Here is a 23,761-nt window from a genome sequence, read left to right as displayed (position 1 = left end):
GGGAAAGCGATGACAAAAGCACACATTTACACCAATGTAGCAGTCGGTGATAAGGGATTCAAAGGGGGAGCTCAGAGTTCATCAGCCTCTAATTGATGAGCCTTTAGGAACCAGGGGCTGTGGCTGTGAATTGGCTCCGGCTGAGCTTTGTCAAGGGTAAAGGGTTAGAAAAGATGAGAGAGAGCATGAAACCCCCAGGAAAGGAGAGACTGCAGTGATGTGTATGGCATCAGCAAGGACGGTTGCAGGTTTCTTGTCTCAGTACAAATGCTGGGAAGAATCCTCCTCCCCTTGAACATCTTCTACCATCTTTTCTCTGCTCTGAAACCTAAGAAGGCACAGTCTTGGAAGGAGTCCGTAGAAGCACAAGCTTACAACTTAAAAATCTGTGAGACGACAGGACCCTCCACTTCTCCTTCGAAACTATGGAGCGGTGCAACACCTGCATGAGAATGTTCCTATTATACAAGTTGTCAGTCCCTGCATCATTTTTCATGTTATTCCAGGGAGTTTTGTGTGACAAACGCGTTTTGGACAAAAACAAAATTATTATAATATCACTGTGGAGTTGATACGGAAAAGCGGATGGGAGTGAGGCACCTGGGAGAGAGGTGTTCGTACCAGGAAGATGAAGAATGGCAGGGGAGAAGGCACAAAGACAGAGGAGTCCCCTGTTAACAGAGGAAATTGCAATGAGCCCACAAAGGTGAGAGGAATGTTGAATTTGTCTTTCCAAATGAGCTGTGGATCTGCTTGTAGATAAGGCTAGCTCTGAGAGATAAAAGAAACACTGGGATGGATTCCACTGATTGATGAATGGAAAAAGATATTTGCCTTTACAAACAAACTGTAGGGCTGCTGATAAATGAAATTGGATATCGAAAGATGAAAGAAGCAACGGGGGGAAAACCATGAATTCTATAAGAATTAAAAATTAAAAGGGAGGGTTATACATTAGAGGAGAATTTCAGGTATCAGGCGTTCCGGGAAGTCTGTTCCTCTCAAGTGCCACAGCCAAAGGGAAAGGAGAGAGGGAAATTCGGCCGGGAAAATAGGATAAAAAGGAGGCTGCGTCCTCCAAAAATTTGAGAGCTTCCAGAGGAATGTCCCATGACCTCTACCTTTATTCGAATAAAGCAAAAGGGACACTTCTGTTTACTTTTTGGACATAAAACCTCTGGTGTTTATGGATTAATTTTCCTGACACAGGTGAGAAAGCTCAGAGGAGAAGGAGCCGCTGAGCTCGCAAATGCCCAGCACGGGGTGTGCAGCAGAGCTGGCGATTGCAGCTGGGGAGGGGAGGACTCCACTGCGAGCTGAGCGGGAAGAGCCCCTTGCCATGGCTGAGGCCCCAGAGGCACGGAATGCTCCCAATGCCACTGGCTGAGGGACAAACGGCGGCTGCTGCTGGACGAGCCACAAACGCAGCAGGAGCATTTCAGGCACGCCAAGGACAGGCCATTGCTCTGCCTGCTCCCGCTGCTGCTCCCTTGGCTCCCGCACAGAGGCGTTTCCGGCACCTCTGTTCTCTCGCCGCTGCGACGTGCTTTCTGACTCTTCCTCACTCAGCAAACACGCAGCTTGCTCTCGCCATGCACCTCGCACATCTCATCCTCACCGTCTTGCTGGGACAGCTCCTGGGTAAGTCCTACTTTTTCCCCAAGGCACCCGTCTCCTTCTTCGTATTCTTTTCCCAGGAAACCCTCAACAGCCCGATCAGGAAGCTGTTGAGAAATATCGGTGATTCGAGGGGAAAGGCTGAGAAAAATCGGCTCCTTTTTGTGGTTTTGCATGTGTTTGCCCAAAAAGTTCTTGGATTTGTAAAGGAAAGTGGAAGGGAGAGAAACCTCAGATACTTTCTCCGTCTTTTCTGTCACCTTCAATCCATCTCCCTCTGCCCCTCTCTTCTCATTCTCCTGCTGTCACCTCACGACATCTCAGCTGTCTCTACTGTCCCGCATTGTTCCCATTTACATGTAAATCGTCCGATTCTGTCAAACCTGCCCCGGCATCTCAAGTTCTCATACCACTGACATTGACAGAGTGTCCCTTTCTGCCACCAGGCTGACACAGCTCTGACACAGCTTTCAGTGATCGACCTCTGGGCTGGCAGCTCAACCAGGGCTCCCTCATTTCAAGCTCAGCTTGGTGTGTACTCAGGGATCGAGGAGACCTCAGACATGGACAGGGATGGGGAAGCAAGATAAATCCTTCTGCTGAACGTCGGTGTGCTCCTTAGCCTCCCTTAGCACACAAAATTCAGACTGTTCCGATGTCGTCTGAGCGGTGAAGTAGGAGCAGGGACCCAGCCCAGCTCCTTTCAATGTCTGGTTGTGCTGAGAGCTCTGAAACCCTGCCCAAAATCACTCTCATCTGTCTGTCTGCACATCTCAGGTCTTCCCTGCAGGGCAGACTGCTTTCTCCACTAGGGTTTTGCACCCAATTTGCTCTTCCTGCCTCTAGTTCTTCCCTGTGGAACTATTGACATTGACTTTCTTCCAGGCACCGCGGGGCAGATCACGGTTACCCAAGAAGATGGACAAGTCACGGTGAAGCAGGGACACCCCTTCCACACCACCTGCAAATACCAGACCAGTGGATTTTATGCCTTGTTCTGGTACCAGCTGCGGAAAGGCCAATCCCCCCAGCTGGTCTCCTATCAAGCAGTGACTGGACCCAAGCACAGCGGCCGTATCACCACGCACCTGAACACCACGGGGAAATACAGTGTCCTGAAGGTGGAGGAAGTGGAGCTGTCTGACAGTGCCTTGTACCTGTGTGCTGTGCAAGACACACTGGTGCAGGGAGCTTCCTCGGCTGTGAAATAACCCAGGGGAGGGAGGGAGAGAGAGATTTACATGTGCGAGCCTGAATTTCGAGGAAGGGACCCAGGGCTGACCTCAATGCTCACCAGAAACTGCCTGTCCACCTGTCGACTATGATCTCATGGGTCTTAGAGCATCCATTCTAGCACTTTCGTTTTGTCGTGCTGGACTGTTTTGACTCATTTCCACATTGACAAATCTCTAACTAATGAAAAAAATCCCCTATGAATGCCTTTGACTTTGTCCTTCCACACTCGAGACCACCTGCTTTTGGCCCCACATGTTCTCAGCACAGCCCAGGGCTAGTTCTGTGTTCCTGCCCTGCGTGCTCTTGCAGCAGCCCCGTTCCAATGGACACACGTCAAGCACAGATTTGTGGATGGCTCCACACTGCTGTGCACGAGCCTGTGTCTGTCCGTGTGTGTCCCTCATCGCGAGGGAATTCCCTGACTGTGCCAGGGACACCGAGCACTGCTCCGGCCCTGCACAGCACAGAGCAGCAGCTTCCCAGGCTCAGAAGGAGCCCGAGTGCAGCTGAGTGCTGACGGCAGCTGCTCGCTACAGATGTGTGCAGGGAAGAGGCGCTGAAATGCAGCCCCTGTGGGCCGAGCTCTCCCTGTCGTGTCCTTGCAAAGCTGACGCTCCTCTGATGTGGATGGATGTGCTTGCGATGCAGTGTGGGTGGTGTGTGGGACGGGACCCAGCTGTGTCCTGTCCCTGGCCGTGCCAAACGTCCTTGTGTCGCTCGTTGTGCTGCTGCTGCTGGCACAGGCGGGGGCTGAGGCCGGCCGGGGCGGAGCTGGCGGCGTGCGAGAGGAGGCGGCACGGCCGCAGCAGAGAGCCGGGGCTCAGGGCCACAGCGATGCTCGGCCGGCGGAGCGGCGCCATGCGGCGGGCTCGGGGCGCGGGGCTGGCGGCGCTGGCCGAGCTGCTGCTCGGTGCGTGGGGCTGGCGGCCGCGGTCACCGGGCTACGTGAGATCGGCCCCAGCCCAGGAATCATTTCTTTCTCTCCTGTTCCTTTCCGGTTCTTGTTTAGCCCGTGTTGTGTCCTCTGCCGTCATACATTCTTCTCTCCGTGAAGTCAATGCTTTTAATATGTCTTTTTTTACTCCACGTCGTCATGCAGACATCCATACGTGCATGTATACATATATCCCGCGCTCTCAGCCATTGCATTTTTATAGTTTTGTTCTTTTTTTTCCTCAATCGCCACTTATAGATGCTTTTCTTCAAACAAATACGCTCACTGAAATAATTTCTCGTTATTTTATAACCAGAACATATCCCAGTTCGCTGTGATGTGTCTTTCTCTTACATCTGACCCTGCACGGGATTTTCTAGTAAAGAAATGTTATCTTTTCTCCTGTACAGTGACTGCAGGCAGAGCCCAGGTACAGCAGGAGCCGTCAGTGGAGACTACGGAGGGCACTGGAGTCAACATCAGCTGCTCACACGCCAACATAGGGACAGGGGATACCATCTACTGGTACCGTCAGCTCCCGGAGAAGGGCCCTGAATTCCTCTTCAGCGCTTTCCAAGGCGTCAGAGAGCTGCCGGAGATGGCAGGACAGCTGTGGGTGTCGGCAGATCGCCGTTCGAGCTCGCTGTGGCTCGGGCGGCCCCGGCGCGGGGACGCGGCCGTGTATTACTGCGCGCTGGGGCCACGGGCAGAGGAGCCGGGGCTGCGGCCGGGCACGAACCGCCGCGGGCGGGGCCGGGCGGGGCCGGGGGCACAGCGCCGCCCGCGGCCAGCAGGGGGCGCTGCCGCTCCGCCCGCCGGGCCCCAGGCGGCTCCGCAGCTCCTTCGTGTGCCCCGAGCCCGCGCACAGCGACACCGCACAGCCCGGCACGGCCCCGACACACGGCTGCCAGCCTGCCTGCTGCGGGACACAGCCGCCACACACAGCCCCGCCTGCCCTCGCTCCCGAGACGCCCTCTGCCTCTCACCAAACTGCTGCGCCCGCCGCCTCTGCCATCGCCTTCGGCCCTCCGCCCACGTCTCATGCTGCTCTCAGCCTGCTTGGCAAAGCAAACAGCTGCTCCGGGACAGCATCTGTGCTGGCAGCTGACAAAGCAGCTGCACTCACAGGCAAACTGGGACTCATTCAGCTACTGTTGTCTCCTCAGTAGGTCATGGCATGAGAAGTGTTTATAGGGATGCTTTCTGAGGTGACAAAGAAATCTCCATCTCTGTCCCCGCAGAAATGTCTCTGTTCCGTACTGGAACGTGTGTAAGAAGCTGCATACTCACCTGGATGTGTAAGGGACGGGTACTTTGAATCTCAGATGATATTTCAAATAGTTTCTCTACATTTTCTTCTCTTCCACAGGTTTCCCATACACCCATGTATCTGCATTCAGCACCTTCGTGTAGGACTAGGACATATAGGACGGAAAAGAATAAATTTCTTGAACTGTAGGAGCATTTCGATTCATCTTATACACACCTTCACCCCTAACTTATTGCTCCCTTTTCCTTCACATTAGTAACCTCTCAGGCATGCTGAAAAGCAGATGCCAAGGTTTCAGCAGTCTTGCAAGTGTTCGGGACAGACACTTGAAAGAGTAAGCTCCACATGAGGTTTCTCTCCTGAGAATCGCTCTAGAGACCCCCATTTCCTCTGGGGACAGGAGCCTTTCAGCATCCTCAGGAAATCATTGGAATGAGCAAGTTCAGCAAAGACCACAGCCAGGGCATGGGAAAGGCAGGAATATCTAGTTCTCTAAGGCTCAAATCACGCCCATTTTCCTTTCCAGGGGAAGAACAAGGAAAAGGGAAAGCGATGAGGGAAGCCCACAATGACACCAATGTAGCACTAGGTAATAAGGGAATGAAAGGGGCAGCTCAGAGCTCATCAACATATAACTGGTCAGCCTTGAGTAACCAGCGGCTATGAATTGGTTCAGGCCGAGTTTTCTCAATGGAAAAAGGTTAGAGATTATGAGAGAGGACATAGAAGCCCCAGGAAAGGAGAATCTGCGGTGATGTTGCTATAGGGTCAGCAAGGATGGTTGCAGGTTTCTCTTCTCAGCACAAATGCAGAATTCTCATCTTCCTGTACATGTCTTAGCGTCTTATTACCTCTCTGAAGCCCAAGAAGGCACAACCATCGAAATAGCTTTTAGCAGAGAAAGCCTAATCCTGTACATTCAGCTGGTAAATCTGTAACAACTTCAGGACCATCCACTTCTCTAGAAACCTCCTTGTAAATCATGGAGCGCTGCAATACCCGCAGGAGAATGTTCCTATTGCACCCAATATCATTATTTCCTTAGCTGTTCACATCGTTCCAGGAAATTTGCTGTGAAAAATACGTTTTAGAGAAAACCAAAATAACCAGTATGGGAACACTCTGGAGTTGATTTGGGAAAGAGGAGGGGAGTGAGGGACCTGGGAAAGAGGCATTTGTCCCAGGAAGAGGAAGAAGGGAACAGGAGAAGGGGCAGAGACAGAGGAGTCCCCTGTTCACAGAGGAAATTGCAATGAGCCCACACAGGTGAGAAAGCTCAGAGGAGAAGGAGCCGCTGAGCTCGCAAATGCCCAGCACGGGGTGTGCAGCAGAGCTGGCGATTGCAGCTGGGGAGGGGAGGACTCCACTGCGAGCTGAGCGGGAAGAGCCCCTTGCCATGGCTGAGGCCCCAGAGGCACGGAATGCTCCCAATGCCACTGGCTGAGGGACAAACGGCGGCTGCTGCTGGACGAGCCACAAACGCAGCAGGAGCATTTCAGGCACGCCAAGGACAGGCCATTGCTCTGCCTGCTCCCGCTGCTGCTCCCTTGGCTCCCGCACAGAGGCGTTTCCGGCACCTCTGTTCTCTCGCCGCTGCGACGTGCTTTCTGACTCTTCCTCACTCAGCAAACACGCAGCTTGCTCTCGCCATGCACCTCGCACATCTCATCCTCACCGTCTTGCTGGGACAGCTCCTGGGTAAGTCCTGCCTTTTCCCCAAGGCACCCGTCTCCTCTTTCTTATTCCTTCTTCCAGGAAATCCTCAACATCCCGTTCAGGAAACTAGAGAAGATCGCTGATTAGAGGAGAAATGCTAAGAAAAATCTGCTCCTCTTTGTGATTTTGCATGTGTTTGCTCAAAAAGCTCTTGGATTTGTAAAGAAAAGAGCAAGAGAGAGAAGAGAATCCTTAGAGCCTCTCGCTGTCTTTTCTCTCCCCTTCAATCCATCTCCCTCTGCCCCTCTCTTCTCATTCTCCTGCTGTCACCTCACGACATCTCAGCTGCCTCTACTGTCCCGCATTGTTCCCATTTACATGTAAATCGTCCGATTCTGTCAAACCTGCCCGGCATCTCAAGTTCTCATACCACTGACATTGACAGAGTGTCCCTTTCTGCCACCAGGCTGACACAGCTCTGACACAGCTTTCAGTGATCGACCTCTGGGCTGGCAGCACAACTAGGGATCCCTCTTTCCAAACTCAGCTTTGAATATACTCAGGGATCGAGGAGACCTCAGACATGACAGGGATGGGGAAGCAAGATAAATCCTTCTGCTGAAGGTCGGTGGGCTCTTCAGCCTCCCTTTGAACACAGAATTCAGACTGTTCCGATGTCGTCTGAGCGCTGAAGTAGGAGCAGGGACCCAGCCCAGCTCTTGTCACGATCTGGCTGTGCTGAGATCTCGCAAACCCTGCCCAAAATCACTCTCATCTGTCTGTCTGCACATCTCAGGTCTTCCCTGCAGGGCAGACAGCTTTCTCCACTAGGGTTTTGCACCCAATTTGCTTTTCCTGACTCTAGTTCTTCCCTATGGAAGTATTGACATTGACTTTCTTCCAGGCACCACGGGGCAGATCACGGTCACCCAGGAAGATGGACAAGTCACGGTGAAGCAGGGACACCCCTTCCACACCACCTGCAAATACCAGACCAGTGGTTTTACTGCCTTACACTGGTACCAGCTGCGGAAAGGCCAGTCCCCCCAGCTGGTCTCCTATCAAGCAGTGACTGGCCCCAAGCACAGCGGCCGTATCACCACGCACCTGAACACCACGGGGAAATACAGTGTCCTGAAGGTGGAGGAAGTGGAGCTGTCTGACAGTGCCTTGTACCTGTGTGCTGTGCAAGACACCCTGGTGCAGGGAACTTCCTCGGCTGTGCAACAACCCGGGGGAGGGAGGGCACTTGTCAGTGCAAGGTAGAGGATGGAAGGGACTCTGATATCCCCAATATGCTCACCACAACTTGCAACCCCTGTGTGCACAATGGTCTGATAGTTTTCACTATGTGCATTATGTCGTTTCCCTTGGGAAAATATTCTGGACAATATTAACTAATCTCAGCATTATGCAGTCTCTAAGTAAAGAAAAATATCCCCTTTGCATACCTGGGACTTTGTCCTTCCACACTCCTCCCATGCTAGTTTGTCCCCACATGTTCTCAGCACAGCGCAGGGCTGGTTCTGTGTTCCTGCCCTGCGTGCTCTTGCAGCAGCCCCGTTTCAATGGACACACGTCAAGCACAGATTTGTGGATGGCTCCACACTGCTGTGCACGAGCCTGTGTCTGTCCGTGTGTGTCCCTCATCGCGAGGGAATTCCCTGACTGTGCCAGGGACACCGAGCACTGCTCTGGCCCTGCACAGCACAGAGCAGCAGCTTCCCAGGCTCAGAAGGAGCCCGAGTGCAGCTGAGTGCTGACGGCAGCTGCTCGCTACAGATGTGTGCAGGGAAGAGGCGCTGAAATGCAGCCCCTGTGTGCCGAGCCCTCCCTTTCGTGGCCCTGCAAAGCTGACGCTCCTCTGATGTGAACTGATGTGCTTGCGATGCAGTGTGGGTGGTGTGTGGGACGGGACCCAGCTGTGTCCTGTCCCTGGCCGTGCCAAACGTCCTTGTGTCGCTCGTTGTGCTGCTGCTGCTGGCAGAGGCGGGGGCTGAGGCCGGCCGGGGCGGAGCTGGCGGCGTGCGAGAGGAGGCGGCACGGCCGCAGCAGAGAGCCGGGGCTCAGGGCCACAGCGATGCTCGGCCGGCGGAGCGGCGCCATGCGGCGGGCTCGGGGCGCGGGGCTGGCGGCGCTGGCCGCGCTGCTGCTCGGTGCGCGGGGGTGGCGCCCAAGGGGCCGCACCCGGGGCTGGGCTCATCCCGCACGTCCCTGGAGGCTGCTCTCCTTCCTGGCTAATTCACACAACTCTTCTTTCGAACTCTCCTGCTGTTCATCCCTCCCTTTTCTCCGTCCCATACTCTCACAGAAATCTCCTGATTCCATTCTATGCCCATCCCTGCACTAGCATTGCTTCTTTATAACACATGAAGTCAGTTTTTAACCCTTGTTACCTTTCTTTTTATCTTTTCTTGTTTTTTCCCATCTCCTCTCTTTTTCCAGTGACTCCACCGATCCTCCTATCATTCAGGCATTCATCTCTCCACAAAAGATTCATGGACGCTTCCGTTCCTACCTATCTTAAAATCATTTGGAAATTCTTTTCCTCGTCGTCTCTTTGTGCTTCGGTCTGCTTCTGTGGGCTTTCTTCTGGGGATTGGCGGGCAGGGCTAAGTAGAAAGTAAGAGTTGAGTTTTGTTCTTTTTGTCTGCTTGGCAGTGGCTGGGGTCACAGCCCAAGTACAGCAGGAGCCATTCCTGGAGACCACTGAGGGTACCAGTATCGATATCAAGTGCTCCCACCCCAATATCCGGATGGGAGATTTCATCCATTTCTACCGTCATCTCCCGGGACAAAGACCTCAACTCCTGGCGGTCACTGCTAAAGCAACCAAGGAAGTGCGAGCTCCTGAAGGGCGTCTGTTGGTGTCGGAGGATCGGCGTTCAAGCTCGCTGTGGCTCAGGCGGCCCCGGCGCGGGGACGCGGCCGTGTATTACTGCGCGCTGGGGCCACGGGCAGAGGAGCCGGGGCTGCGGCCGGGCACGAACCGCCGCGGGCGGGGCCGGGCGGGGCCGGGGGCACAGCGCCGCCCGCGGCCAGCAGGGGGCGCTGCCGCTCCGCCCGCCGGGCCCCAGGCGGCTCCGCAGCTCCTTCGTGTGCCCCGAGCCCGCGCACAGCGACACCGCACAGCCCGGCACGGCCCCGACACACGGCTGCCAGCCTGCCTGCTGCGGGACACAGCCGCCACACACAGCCCCGCCTGCCCTCGCTCCCGAGACGCCCTCTGCCTCTCACCAAACTGCTGCGCCCGCCGCCTCTGCCATCGCCTTCGGCCCTCCGCCCACGCCTCATGCTGCTCTCAGCCCGCTTGGCAAAGCAAACAGCTGCTCCGGGACAGCATCTGTGCTGGCAGCTGACAAAGCAGCTGCACTCACAGGCAAACTGGGGCTGTAACCTCTGTAGGTCATGGCATGAGAGGTGTTTGCAGTCATGCTTTCAGAGGTGACAAAGAAATCTCCATCTCTGTCCCCGCAGAAATATCTCTGTTCCATACTGGAACGTGTGTAAGAAGCTGCATACTCACCTGGATGTGTAAGGGACGGGTACTTTGAATCTCAGATGATATTTCAAATAGTTTCTCTACATTTTCTTCTCTTCCACAGGTTTCCCATACACCCATGTATCTGCATTCAGCACCTTCGTGTAGGACTAGGACATATAGGACGGAAAAGAATAAATTTCTTGAACTGTAGGAGCATTTCGATTCATCTTATACACACCTTCACCCCTAACTCATTGCTCCCTTTTCCTTCACATTAGTAACCTCTCAGGCATGCTGAAAAGCAGATGCCAAGGTTTCAGCAGTCTTGCAAGTGTTCGGGACAGACACTTGAAAGAGTAAGCTCCACATGAGGTTTCTCTCCTGAGAATCGCTCTAGAGACCCCCATTTCCTCTGGGGACAGGAGCCTTTCAGCATCCTCAGGAAATCATTGGAATGAGCAAGTTCAGCAAAGACCACAGCCAGGGCATGGGAAAGGCAGGAATATCTAGTTCTCTAAGGCTCAAATCACGCCCATTTTCCTTTCCAGGGGAAGAACAAGGAAAAGGGAAAGCGATGAGGGAAGCCCACAATGACACCAATGTAGCACTAGGTAATAAGGGAATGAAAGGGGCAGCTCAGAGCTCATCAACATATAACTGGTCAGCCTTCAGGAACCAGCGGCTATGAATTGGTTCAGGCCAAGTTTTCTCAATGGAAAAAGGTTAGAGATTATGAGAGAGGACATAGAAGCCCCAGGAAAGGAGAATCTGCGGTGATGTTGCTATAGGGTCAGCAAGGATGGTTGCAGGTTTCTCTTCTCAGCACAAATGCAGAATTCTCATCTTCCTGTACATGTCTTAGCGTCTTATTACCTCTCTGAAGCCCAAGAAGGCACAACCATCGAAATAGCTTTTAGCAGAGAAAGCCTAGTCCTGTACATTCAGCTGGTAATTCTGTGACAACTTCAGGATCCTCCACTTCTCTAGAAACCTCCTTGTAAATCATGGAGCGCTGCAATACCCGCAGGAGAATGTTCCTATTGCACCCAATATCATTATTTCCTTAGCTGTTCATATCGTTCCAGGAAATTTGCTGTGAAAAATACGTTTTAGAGAAAACCAAAATAACCAGTATGGGAACACTCTGGAGTTAATATGGGAAAGAGGAGGGGAGTGAGGGACCTGGGAAAGAGGCATTTGTCCCAGGAAGATGAAGAAGGGAACAGGAGAAGGGGCAGAGACAGAGGAGTCCCCTGTTCACAGAGGAAATTGCAATGAGCCCACACAGGTGAGAAAGCTCAGAGGAGAAGGAGCCGCTGAGCTCGCAAATGCCCAGCACGGGGTGTGCAGCAGAGCTGGCGATTGCAGCTGGGGAGGGGAGGACTCCACTGCGAGCTGAGCGGGAAGAGCCCCTTGCCATGGCTGAGGCCCCAGAGGCACGGAATGCTCCCAATGCCACTGGCTGAGGGACAAACGGCGGCTGCTGCTGGACGAGCCACAAACGCAGCAGGAGCATTTCAGGCACGCCAAGGACAGGCCATTGCTCTGCCTGCTCCCGCTGCTGCTCCCTTGGCTCCCGCACAGAGGCGTTTCCGGCACCTCTGTTCTCTCGCCGCTGCGACGTGCTTTCTGACTCTTCCTCACTCAGCAAACACGCAGCTTGCTCTCGCCATGCACCTCGCACATCTCATCCTCACCGTCTTGCTGGGACAGCTCCTGGGTAAGTCCTGCCTTCTCTCTCAACCACTCGTCTCCTTCTTCCTATTCCTTTCCTCACGAAATCCTCAACAGCCCCTTGAGGACCGTGTTGGGAAATGTCAGTGATTCGAGGGGAAAGGCTCAGAAGAATCGGCTACTCTTTGTTGTTTTGCAAGTGTTTGCTGAAGAAAGTCTTAGATTTGTAAAGGAAAAGGGCAGAGAGAGTGAAGAAAACTCCGACCCCTTCCCTGTCTTTTCTCTCCCCTTCAATCCATCTCCCTCTGCCTCTCTCTTCTCATCCTCCTGCTCTCAGCTCAGGACATAGAAACTGTCTGTACTCTCTAACATTCTTTCGATTTGAATATAAATGCCCAGATCCTGTCAAACGTCTCCCAGGCACCTCAAAGTTCGCATTTCACTGACATTAACAATGTGTCTATTGCTGCCCTCAGGCTGAAACTGCTCTGCCACGGCTTCCAGTGATCGATCTCTGGGCTGGCAGCACAACCAGGACTCCCTCTTTCCAAGCTCAGCTTTGTGTTACTCAGGGATAGAGGAACCCTCAGAGGTGACAAGAATGGGGAAGCAGGATGAATCTTTTCTACTGAACCTCGGTGGGCTCCTGAGGCTACTGAAGGTGTGCTAGTTACAGCAAACAAAGTTCAGGCATGACAAGTTGTTCCCTGGTCCATTGAACAGGAGGAGCAGGAGCAGGGACACAGCCTAGCTCAGCTTTGGGTGATGCAAAGGAAAGAGCTCTGAACTCATGTCCTAAATCTGTCTCAGCTCTGCTTCAAGGCAGGGATCTTTCTCGATTAGGGTTTTCCATGCACTTCGTAGCTTCCCGTAGTCCTTCCTTAAGGAGCTGCTCACCATCACTTTCTTCCAGGCACCACGGGGCAGATCACGGTCACCCAGGAAGATGGACAAGTCACGGTCAAGCAGGGACACCCCTACCACACCACCTGCAAATACCAGACCAGTGATTTTCGGGGGTTACTCTGGTACCAGCTGCAAAAAGGCCAATCCCCCCAGCTGGTCTCCTATCAAATAGGGACTGGCCCCAAGCACAGTGGCCGTATCAGCACGCACCTGAACACCACGGGGAAATACAGTGTCCTGAAGGTGGAGGAAGTGGAGCTGTCTGACAGTGCCTTGTACCTGTGTGCTGTGCAAGACACCCTGGTGCAGAGAGCTTCCTCGGCTGTGCAACAACCCGGGGGAGGGAGGGAGTGAGGGAGGTGATTTATCTGTGCGAGGCTAAGCTTGGAGGAAAGGACCCAGGGCTCATCCCAATGCTTACAAGAAACTGCCTCCCCACGTGTCCACTGTGGGCTCGTGAGTTTTACACCATCCATCCTAGAACTTGTCTTGTGCCATTCTGGACTCTTTTGACTCATTTCCACATTGTGGAATCTCCAAATAAAGAAAAATATCCCCTGGGCATACCTAGGACTTTGTCCTTCCACACTCCAGCTCCGCTGCTTTTGGCCCCACATGTTCTCAGCACAGCCCAGGGCTGGTTCTGTGTTCCTGCCCTGCGTGCTCTTGCAGCAGCCCCCTTTGCATGGACACACGTCAAGCACAGATTTGTGGATGGCTCCACACTGCTGTGCACGAGCCTGTGTCTGTCCGTGTGTGTCCCTCATCGCGAGGGAATTCCCTGACTGTGCCAGGGACACCGAGCACTGCTCTGGCCCTGCACAGCACAGAGCAGCAGCTTCCCAGGCTCAGAAGGAGCCCGAGTGCAGCTGAGTGCTGACGGCAGCTGCTCGCTACAGATGTGTGCAGGGAAGAGGCGCTGAAATGCAGCCCCTGTTTGCCGAGCCCTCCCTTTCGTGGCCCTGCAAAGCTGACGCTCCGCTGATGTGGATGGATGTGCTTGCGATGCAGTGTGGGTGGTGTGTGGGACGGGACCCAGCTGTGTCCTGTCCCTGGCCGTGCCAAACGTCCTTGTGTCGCTCGTTGTGCTGCTGCTGCTGGCAGAGGCGGGGGCTGAGGCCGGCCGGGGCGGAGCTGGCGGCGTGCGAGAGGAGGCGGCACGGCCGCAGCAGAGAGCCGGGGCTCAGGGCCACAGCGATGCTCGGCCGGCGGAGCGGCGCCATGCGGCGGGCTCGGGGCGCGGGGCTGGCGGCGCCGGCCGCGCTGCTGCTCGGTGCGCGGGAGTGGCGGTCGCGGTCACCGGGCTATGTTAGACAGGCCCCAGCCCAACATTCCTCTCTTACCTTCCTGTTCCCTTTCCGTTCTTATTTCCCCTCTGATCTGTCCTCTGCCGGCATACTTTCTTCCCTCCGTGAAGTCATTGCTGGTCAGTTTGCATTTTTTGCTCCACGTCTTTATTCATCCATCCATGTATGCATGTATGCATGAATCAATCAATCTCAGCGACTCTTTTTCGAAAAATCTTCCTGATTTTAACTCAAAACACCCCTCATAGGTTCTTGTCCTCAAACGAACAAGCTCAGTGAAGTAATCTCTCCGTCATTCATAATTAGACCATATCCCGTTTCGCTCTGATTTTTCCTTCTCTCCCATCTCCCCCTCCATGGTATTTTCGATAAAGGAAAGTGATTGTTTTTTTCTCCCATACAGTGGCCATGGCTAGAGCCCAGGTACAGCAGGAGCCGTCAGTGGAGACCATCGAGGGCATCGGAATCAACATCAGCTGCTCGCATCCCAAAATCCAGACCAACGACTGGATCCAGTGGTACCGACAGCTCCCGGGGCAAGGGCCCGAACTTGTGGCGGTCACTGCTAAAGCGTCCAAAGAGCTGCCGGAGATTGCAGGACAGCTGTGGGTGTCGGCAGATCGCCGTTCGAGCTCGCTGTGGGTCGAGCGGCCCCGGCGCGGGGACGCGGCCGTGTATTACTGCGCGCTGGGGCCACGGGCAGAGGAGCCGGGGCTGCGGCCGGGCACGAACCGCCGCGGGCGGGGCCGGGGGCACAGCGCCGCCCGCGGCCAGCAGGGGGCGCTGCCGCTCCGCCCGCCGGGCCCCAGGCGGCTCCGCAGCTCCTTCGTGTGCCCCGAGCCCGCGCACAGCGACACCGCACAGCCCGGCACGGCCCCGACACACGGCTGCCAGCCTGCCTGCTGCGGGACACAGCCGCCACACACAGCCCCGCCTGCCCTCGCTCCCGAGACGCCCTCTGCCTCTCACCAAACTGCTGCGCCCGCCGCCTCTGCCATCGCCTTCGGCCCTCCGCCCACGCCTCATGCTGCTCTCAGCCCGCTTGGCAAAGCAAACAGCTGCTCCGGGACAGCATCTGTGCTGGCGGCTGACAAAGCAGCTGCACTCACAGGCACACAGGGACTCATTCAGCTACTGTTGTCTCCTCAGTAGGTCATGGCATGAGAAGTGTTTATAGGGATGCTTTCTGAGGTGACGAAGAAATCTCCATCTCTGTAACCGCAGAAATGTCTCTGTTCCTTACTGGGCCGTGCATAAGAAGCAGAATTCATATAGGGACGGGTAGGGAAGTGTACTTTGAATCATAGATTAGGCTGGCATTCACTTCTCAACGTTTTCTTCTCATCTACATGTTTCCCCAAACACCCCTGCATCTGCATGCAGCTCTTTCCTAACACAATAGAATATCTGGGAAAGAAAATAATCATTCTTTTGGAGTAGAGAAACTTTTCAAATCAACTGAGGGCTCTGTAACACCCACCTCCCACCTGAAACTCATTGGAGCCTTTCCCTTCACATTAGTAACCTCTCAGGTATCCTGGAAAGCAGATGCCCACGTTCAGGAACGCTGCAAATGTTGGAGTGAGACACCTGAAAGAATGAGCTGCTCATTAACTTTCTCTCGTGACACTTGCTCGAGAGACCTCAATTCCTTTAGGGACAGTAGCCGTTCAGCATCGTGAGGAGACCATTTGAATTAGCAAGTTCAGTAGAGGCCGCAGTCAGAGTGTGTGAAAGGCGAGAGTGTCAGGTTCTCTAAGGTTCACATCACGTCCATTTACCTTTCCAAGGGAAGATCAAGAGAAATTGATGATCAAAGCACACAATGACACCAATGTAGCAGTAGGTGATAAGGGATTCAAAGAGGGAGGTCAGAGCTCATCAACCTCTAATTGATGAGCCTTAAGGAACCAGCAGCCGTGGCTATGAATTCGCTCAGGCTGAGCTTTCTCAGCGAGAAAGGGTTAGAGATGATGAGAGAGGACATCAAAGCCCAAGGAAAGAAGAAACTGCTAGTGATGTGTCTCCGGGATCAACAAGAATAGTTACAGCATTCTCGTCTAAGCACAAATGCTGGGAAGAGTCCTCATCTCCTTGAACACCTCCTGCCATCTTTTCTCTGTTCTGTAGCCTAAGAAGGTACAATTTTTGAAAGAGCCCGTAGAAGGGTAAGCCTTCAACCGGAAAATCTGTGACAACTTCAGGATCCTCCATTTCTCTAGAAACCTCCTTCTAAACAATGGAGGAGTGCAACACCTACATGAAAATATTCCTCTCATACCTATTATTATTACCTGCTTCTTTGATCAACTTAATCCAGGAGAATTTTTATGACAAACCAGTTGGAGAGAAAGACCAAATGTCCAGTAGGGGATCACTCTGGACTTGATATGGAAAAGAGGGTGGGAGTGAGGGACCTGGGAGACAGGCATTTGTCCCAGGAAGATGAAGAAGGGCAGGGGAGAAGGGGCAGAGACAGAGGAGTCCCCTGTTCACAGACGAAATTGCAATGAGCCCACACAGGTGAGAAAGCTCAGAGGAGAAGGAGCCGCTGAGCTCGAAAATGCCCAGCACGGGGTGTGCAGCAGAGCTGGCGATTGCAGCTGGGGAGGGGAGGACTCCACTGCGAGCTGAGCGGGAAGGGCCCCTTGCCATGGCTGAGGCCCCAGAGGCACGGAATGCTCCCAATGCCACTGGCTGAGGGACAAACGGCGGCTGCTGCTGGACGAGCCACAAACGCAGCAGGAGCATTTCAGGCACGCCAAGGACAGGCCATTGCTCTGCCTGCTCCCGCTGCTGCTCCCTTGGCTCCCGCACAGAGGCGTTTCCGGCACCTCTGTTCTCTCGCCGCTGCGACGTGCTTTCTGACTCTTCCTCACTCAGCAAACACGCAGCTTGCTCTCGCCATGCACCTCGCACATCTCATCCTCACCGTCTTGCTGGGACAGCTCCTGGGTAAGTCCTGCCTTTTCCCCAAGGCACCCGTCTCCTCCTTCTTATTCCTTCTTCCAGGAAATCCTCAACAGCCCGATCAGGAAACTAGAGAAGATCGGTGATTAGAGGAGAAATGCTAAGAAAAATCGGCTCCTCTTTGTGTTTTTGCAAGCGTTTGCCCAAAAAGTTCTTGGATTTGTAAAGGAAAGAGGAAGGGAGAGAAGAGAATCCTTAGAGCCTCTCTCTGTCTTTTCTCTCCCCTTCAATCCATCTCCCTCTGCCCCTCTCTTCTCATTCTCCTGCTGTCACCTCACGACATCTCAGCTGTCTCTACTGTCCCGCATTGTTCCCATTTACATGTAAATCGTCCGATTCTGTCAAACCTGCCCCGGCATCTCAAGTTCTCATACCACTGACATTGACAGAGTGTCCCTTTCTGCCACCAGGCTGACACAGCTCTGACACAGCTTTCAGTGATCGACCTCTGGGCTGGCAGCACAACCAGGGCTCCCTCTTTCCAAACTCAGCTTTGTGTGTACTCAGGGATCGAGGAGACCTCAGACATGACAGGGATGGGGAAGCAAGATAAATCATTCTGCTGAACGTCGGTGGGCTCTTAAGCCTCCCTTTGAGCACAAAATTCAGACTGTTCTGATGTCGTCTGAGCGGTGAAGTAGGAGCAGGGACCCAGCCCAGCTCCTTTCAATGTCTGGTTGTGCTGAGAGCTCTGAAACCCTGCCCAAAAGCACTCTCATCTGTCTGTCTGCACATCTCAGGTCTTCCCTGCAGGGCAGACTGCTTTCTCCACTAGGGTTTTGCACCCAATTTGCTTTTCCTGACTCTAGTTCTTCCCTATGGAACTATTGACATTGACTTTCTTCCAGGCACCGCGGGGCAGATCACGGTCACCCAGGAAGATGGACAAGTCACGGTGAAGCAGGGACACCCCTTCCACACCACCTGCAAATACCAGACCAGTAACTTTAATGGCTTGTTCTGGTACCAGCTGCAGAAAGGCCAATCCCCCCAGCTGGTCTCCTATCAATCAGTGACTGGACCCAGGCACAGCGGCCGTATCACCACGCACCTGAACACCACGGGGAAATACAGTGTCCTGAAGGTGGAGGAAGTGGAGCTGTCTGACAGTGCCTTGTACCTGTGTGCTGTGCAAGACACCCTGGTGCAGGGAACTTCCTCGGCTGTGCAACAACCCGGGGGAGGGAGGGCATGTGTAAGTTCATGGTTGGGGATGGAAGGGACTCTGATCTCGACAAGATTGTCGCCACAATTTGCATCCAGTGTTTGTACAAAGCTGTGATAGTTTGCATTAGGTCCATTCTGACACTTTTTTTGGGAAAATATTCTGGACAATTTTAACTGATCTCTGCATTATGCGGTCTCTAAGTAAAGAAATATATCCCCTCTGCATGCCTGGGACCTTGTCCTTCCACAATCCACCCGTGCTGATGTTGGCCCCACATGTTCTCATCACCGCCCAGGGCTGGTTCTGTGTTCCTGCCCTGCGTGCTCTTGCAGCAGCCCCGTTTGCATGGACACACGTCAAGCACAGATTTGTGGATGGCTCCACACTGCTGTGCACGAGCCTGTGTCTGTCCGTGTGTGTCCCTCATCGCGAGGGAATTCCCTGACTGTGCCAGGGACACCGAGCACTGCTCTGGCCCTGCACAGCACAGAGCAGCAGCTTCCCAGGCTCAGAAGGAGCCCGAGTGCAGCTGAGTGCTGACGGCAGCTGCTCGCTACAGATGTGTGCAGGGAAGAGGCGCTGAAACGCAGCCCCTGTGTGCCGAGCCCTCCCTTTCGTGGCCCTGCAAAGCTGACGCTCCTCTGATGTGGATGGATGTGCTTGCGATGCAGTGTGGGTGGTGTGTGGGACGGGACCCAGCTGTGTCCCGTCCCTGGCCGTGCCAAACATCCTTGTGTCGCTCGTTGTGCTGCTGCTGCTGGCAGAGGCGGGGGCTGAGGCCGGCCGGGGCGGAGCTGGCGGCGTGCGAGAGGAGGCGGCACGGCCGCAGCAGAGAGCCGGGGCTCAGGGCCACAGCGATGCTCGGCCGGCGGAGCGGCGCCATGCGGCGGGCTCGGGGCGCGGGGCTGGCGGCGCTGGCCGCGCTGCTGCTCGGTGCGCGGGAGTGGTGCCCAAGGGGCCGCGCCCGGGGCCGGGCTCATCCCGCACGTCCCTGGAGGCTGCTCTCCTTCCTGGCTAATTCACACAACTCTTCTTTCGAACTCTCCTTCTGTTCATCCCTCCCCTTTTTCCGTCCCATATACTCACAGAAATCTCCGGATTCCATTCTCTGCCCATCCTTGAACTAGCATTCCTTCTTTATAACTCATGTAGTCAGATTTTAACCCTCGGTAACTTTCTTTTTATCTTTTCTTGTTTTTGCCCATCTCCTCTCTTTCTACAGTGACTCCACCGATCCTCCTATCATTCAGGCATTCATCTCTCCACAAAAGATTCATGGACGCTTCTTTTCCTACCTATCTTGAAATCATCTGGAAATTCTTTTCCTCGCCGTGTCTTTGTGCTTCGGTCTGCTTCTGTGGGCTTTCTTCTGGGGATTGGCGGGCAGGGCTAAGTAGAAAGTAAGAGCTGAGTTTTGTTCTTTTTCTCTGCTTGACAGTGGCCGGGGCCAGAGCCCAAGTGCAGCAGGAGCCATTCCTGGAGACCACTGAGGGCACCAGTATCGATATCAAGTGCTCCCACCCCAATATCCGGATGGGAGATTTCATCCATTTCTACCGTCATCTCCCGGGACAAAGACCTCAACTCCTGGCGGTCACTGCTAAAGCAACCAAGGAAGTGCGAGCTCCTGAAGGGCGTCTGTTGGTGTCGGAGGATCGGCGTTCGAGCTCGCTGTGGCTCAGGCGGCCCCGGCGCGGGGACGCGGCCGTGTATTACTGCGCGCTGGGGCCACGGGCAGAGGAGCCGGGGCTGCGGCCGGGCACGAACCGCCGCGGGCGGGGCCGGGCGGGGCCGGGGGCACAGCGCCGCCCGCGGCCAGCAGGGGGCGCTGCCGCTCCGCCCGCCGGGCCCCAGGCGGCTCCGCAGCTCCTTCGTGTGCCCCGAGCCCGCGCACAGCGACACCGCACAGCCCGGCACGGCCCCGACACACGGCTGCCAGCCTGCCTGCTGCGGGACACAGCCGCCACACACAGCCCCGCCTGCCCTCGCTCCCGAGACGCCCTCTGCCTCTCACCAAACTGCTGCGCCCGCCGCCTCTGCCATCGCCTTCGGCCCTCCGCCCACGCCTCATGCTGCTCTCAGCCTGCTTTGCAAAGCAAACAGCTGCTCCGGGACAGCATCTGTGCTGGCAGCTGACAAAGCAGCTGCACTCACTGGCACACAGGAACTAATTCATTTGCTGCTGTACCTGACTCGATCATGGCATGAGAGGGATTTGAAGTGATGCTTTCTGAAGTGACAAAACTATCTCCATCTCTGTCTCTGCAGAAATGTCTCTGTTCCATACTGCAACGTGCATAAGAACCAGCATTCTCACCGGTATAAGTAGGGGAGGTGGACTTAGAATCCCAGCTGATGCTAGAATTATTTTCTCTACAATTTCTTCTCTTCCAAAAGTTCGCCCAAAACCCCATGGAATTGCATTCCATAGCTTTCTGAAACACTAGAATATCTGGGACGGAAAAGAGTAACTCTGTTAGAGAACCATTAAAATTCATATAAGGGCTCTCTCACACCCACCTCCCACCTGAAACTGGTTGGTCCCCTTTCCTACACGTTAGTACCCTCTCAGGTCTAATAAAACTCAGATGCCCTAGTTTAGCAATGCTGCAAGGCTTGGAGGGAGATATTTGAAAGAATGGGCTCCGCATGGGGTTTCACTCCACAGACGTGCCCTACAGACCCCATTTCCTTTGGGGACAGGAGCCTTTCTGCATCTTCAGGATCTCATGGCAATGATCAAGTTCAGCAGGGGCCACAGTCAGGGCATGTAAAGGGTGAGAGTGTCTGCTTCTCTAAGGCTCGTGTCACGTCCGTTTTCCTTTCCAAGGGAAGAACAAGGAAAAGGGAAAGTGACGACCAAAGCACACAATGACACCAATGTAGCAGTCGGTGACAAGGGATCCAAAGGGGCAGCTCAGAGCTCATCAACATCTAATTGATGAGCCTTTAGGAACCTGGGGCTGTGCCTGTGAATTGGCGCAGGCTGAGATTTCTCAGGGAGATAGGGTTAGAGACGATGAGGGAGGACATGAAAGCCCCAGAAAAGGAAAAACTGCCAGAGATGTGTATGGGATCAGCAAGGATGTTTGCAGGTTTCTTGTCTCAGCACAAATGCTGGGAAGAATCCTCATCTCTTTGCACATCTCCTACCATCTTTTCTCTGCTCTGAGGCCTAAGAATGTAAAAGATTTGAAGGAGACCATAGAAGGGTAAGCCTTCACCTGGAAAATCTGTGACAAACACAGGACCATCCACTTCTCTAGAAACAGCCTTGTAAATCATGGAGCGCTGCAATACCTGCAGGAGAATGTTCCTTTCACACCCATGACGATTACCTGCATCTTTGAACAACTTAATCCAGGAGAATTTTTATGACAAACCTGTTGTAGAGAAAAAACAAATGACCAGTAGGGGATCACTCTGGAGATGATATGGAAAAGAGGGTGCGAGTGAGGCACCTGGGAGAGCGGCATTTGTCCCAGGAAAATGAAGAAGGGCAGGGGAGAAGGGGCAGAGACAGAGGAGTCCCCTGTTCACAGAGGAAATTGCAATGAGCCCACACAGGTGAGAAAGCTCAGAGGGGAAGGAGCCGCTGAGCTCGCAAATGCCCAGCACGGGGTGTGCAGCAGAGCTGGCGATTGCAGCTGGGGAGGGGAGGACTCCACTGCGAGCTGAGCGGGAAGAGCCCCTTGCCATGGCTGAGGCCCCAGAGGCACGGAATGCTCCCAATGCCACTGGCTGAGGGACAAACGGCGGCTGCTGCTGGACGAGCCACAAACGCAGCAGGAGCATTTCAGGCACGCCAAGGACAGGCCATTGCTCTGCCTGCTCCCGCTGCTGCTCCCTTGGCTCCCGCACAGAGGCGTTTCCGGCACCTCTGTTCTCTCGCCGCTGCGACGTGCTTTCTGACTCTTCCTCACTCAGCAAACACGCAGCTTGCTCTCGCCATGCACCTCGCACATCTCATCCTCACCGTCTTGCTGGGACAGCTCCTGGGTAAGTCCTGCCTTTTCCCCAAGGCACCCGTCTCCTTCTTCTTGTTCCCCCAGGTAATCCTCAACAGCCCGATCAGGAAGCTGTTGAGAAATATCGGTGATTCGAGGGGAAAGGCTGAGAAAAGTCGGCTCCTCTTTCTGGTTTTCCAAATGTTTGCTCAAAAAGCTCTTGGATTTGTAAAGGAAAGTAGAAGGGAGAGAAGAGAAACCTCAAAGCCCCTCTCTGTCTTTTCTCTCCCCTTCAATCCATCTCCTTCTGTCTCTCTCTTCTCATCCTCCTGATGTTATCTCACGACATCTCTGCTGTCTCTACTGCCTCGCACTGTTCCCATTTATGTGCAAATCGTCCGATTCTGTCAAATCTGCCCCGGCATCTCAAGTTCTCATTCCACTGACATTAACATAGTGTCCATTGCTGCCACCAGGCTGACAGCTCTGCCACGGCTTTCAGTGATCGACCTCTGGGCTGGCAGCACAACCAGGGCTCCCTCTATCCAACTGAGGTTTGTGCGTACTCAGGGATCGAGGAGCCCTCAGACATGACAGGGATGGGGAAGCAAGATCAATCCTTCTGCTGAACGTCGGTGGGCTCCTCACGCAGCTGGAAGAGTGCTGGTTGCACCACACAAATTTCAGCTAGGACAGGTTGTTCCCTGGTCTTCTGTACAGGAGGAGGAGGAGCAGGTGCAGAGGCGCAGAGCAGCTCACCTTTCTGAGATACAAAGAAGAGAGCTCTGAATTCATGCCCATAAAGTCTCAGGACTTCATTGCTACAAGGCAGGGATCATTCTACTCCAGAGCTTTCCATGCACTTCCTTTTGCTTCCCGTAGTCCTTCCCTAAGGAGCTGCTGACATTGACTTTCTTCCAGGCACCACGGGGCAGATCACGGTCACCCAGGAAGATGGACAAGTCACGGTCAAGCAGGGACACCCCTTCCACACCACCTGCAAATACCAGATGAGTAATTTTGGTGGATTACTCTGGTATCAGCTGCGGAAACGCCAATCCCCCCAGCTGGTCTCCTATCAATCAGTGACTGGACCCAGGCACAGCGGCCGTATCACCACGCACCTGAACACCACGGGGAAATACAGTGTCCTGAAGGTGGAGGAAGTGGAGCTGTCTGACAGTGCCTTGTACCTGTGTGCTGTGCAAGACACCCTGGTGCAGGGAGCTTCCTCGGCTGTGCAACAACCCGAGGGAGGGAGGGGATTGACCTGTGCCGGCTTGAACTTGGAGGAAAGGAAGCAGGGCCCATCCTAATGCTTACCAGAAACTGCCTCCCCACGTGTCGACTGTGGTCTTAAGAGTTTTACACCATCCATCCCAGCACTTCCCTTGTGCCATTCTGGACTCTTTTAACTATTCTACATTGTGCAATATCTAAATAAAGAAAAATATCCCCTGCAATTTCCTGCGACTTGAGTCCTTCCACACTCCAGCTCTACTGATTTCGGCCCAACAAATGTTCGGCACAACCCAAGACTGGTTCTGTGTTCCTGCCCTGCGTGCTCTTGCAGCAGCCCCCTTTGCATGGAC

At 54.2% G+C, this 23,761-nt stretch overlaps 1 protein-coding gene, 1 pseudogene and 1 gene segment (V, D, J or C); all 3 read left to right on the top strand.

Moving 5' to 3' along the window:
• Positions 1 to 3,711: 3,711 nt before the first annotated feature.
• On the top strand, positions 3,712 to 5,200 carry LOC148221151 (T cell receptor alpha variable 4-like). The segment is given in 3 exon segments: positions 3,712 to 3,763; positions 4,198 to 4,632; positions 5,157 to 5,200. Coding segments are annotated over 3 exon segments (531 nt in total).
• A 1,506-nt stretch (positions 5,201 to 6,706) lies between these two features.
• On the top strand, positions 6,707 to 7,979 carry LOC148221150 (T cell receptor alpha variable 1-2 pseudogene; annotated as a pseudogene).
• Positions 7,980 to 8,817: 838 nt separating this feature from the next.
• Positions 8,818 to 13,762, top strand: LOC148221149 (uncharacterized). The gene is made up of 4 exons (XM_088179503.1): positions 8,818 to 8,869; positions 9,375 to 9,809; positions 12,785 to 13,020; positions 13,748 to 13,762. Exons 1-4 carry the CDS (start codon positions 8,818 to 8,820, stop codon positions 13,760 to 13,762), a joined length of 738 nt encoding a protein of 245 aa, XP_088035629.1.
• The last annotated feature ends 9,999 nt before the right edge of the window (positions 13,763 to 23,761 follow it).

The sequence above is a fragment of the Sturnus vulgaris genome, chromosome 27 (assembly GCF_052056855.1).
Source record: "Sturnus vulgaris isolate bStuVul1 chromosome 27, bStuVul1.hap1, whole genome shotgun sequence".
Lineage (NCBI taxonomy): Eukaryota > Metazoa > Chordata > Aves > Passeriformes > Sturnidae > Sturnus > Sturnus vulgaris.
Note: the sequence above shows the minus strand (reverse complement) of the source record. Positions and strands in the feature narration are given on the sequence as shown.

What these genes read in the sequence shown, in the direction of transcription:
- LOC148221149 (XM_088179503.1), top strand. Translation starts at nt 8,818, where the DNA reads ATGCGGCGGGCTCGGGGCGCGGGGCTGGCGGCGCTGGCCGCGCTGCTG. An exon ending in GCTGGCCGCGCTGCTGCTCG is followed by an intron (nt 8,870 to 9,374) that starts GTGCGCGGGGGT and finishes TCTGCTTGGCAG; the next exon opens with TGGCTGGGGTCACAGCCCAA. An exon ending in GGCGGCTCCGCAGCTCCTTC is followed by an intron (nt 9,810 to 12,784) that starts GTGTGCCCCGAG and finishes ACTTTCTTCCAG; the next exon opens with GCACCACGGGGCAGATCACG.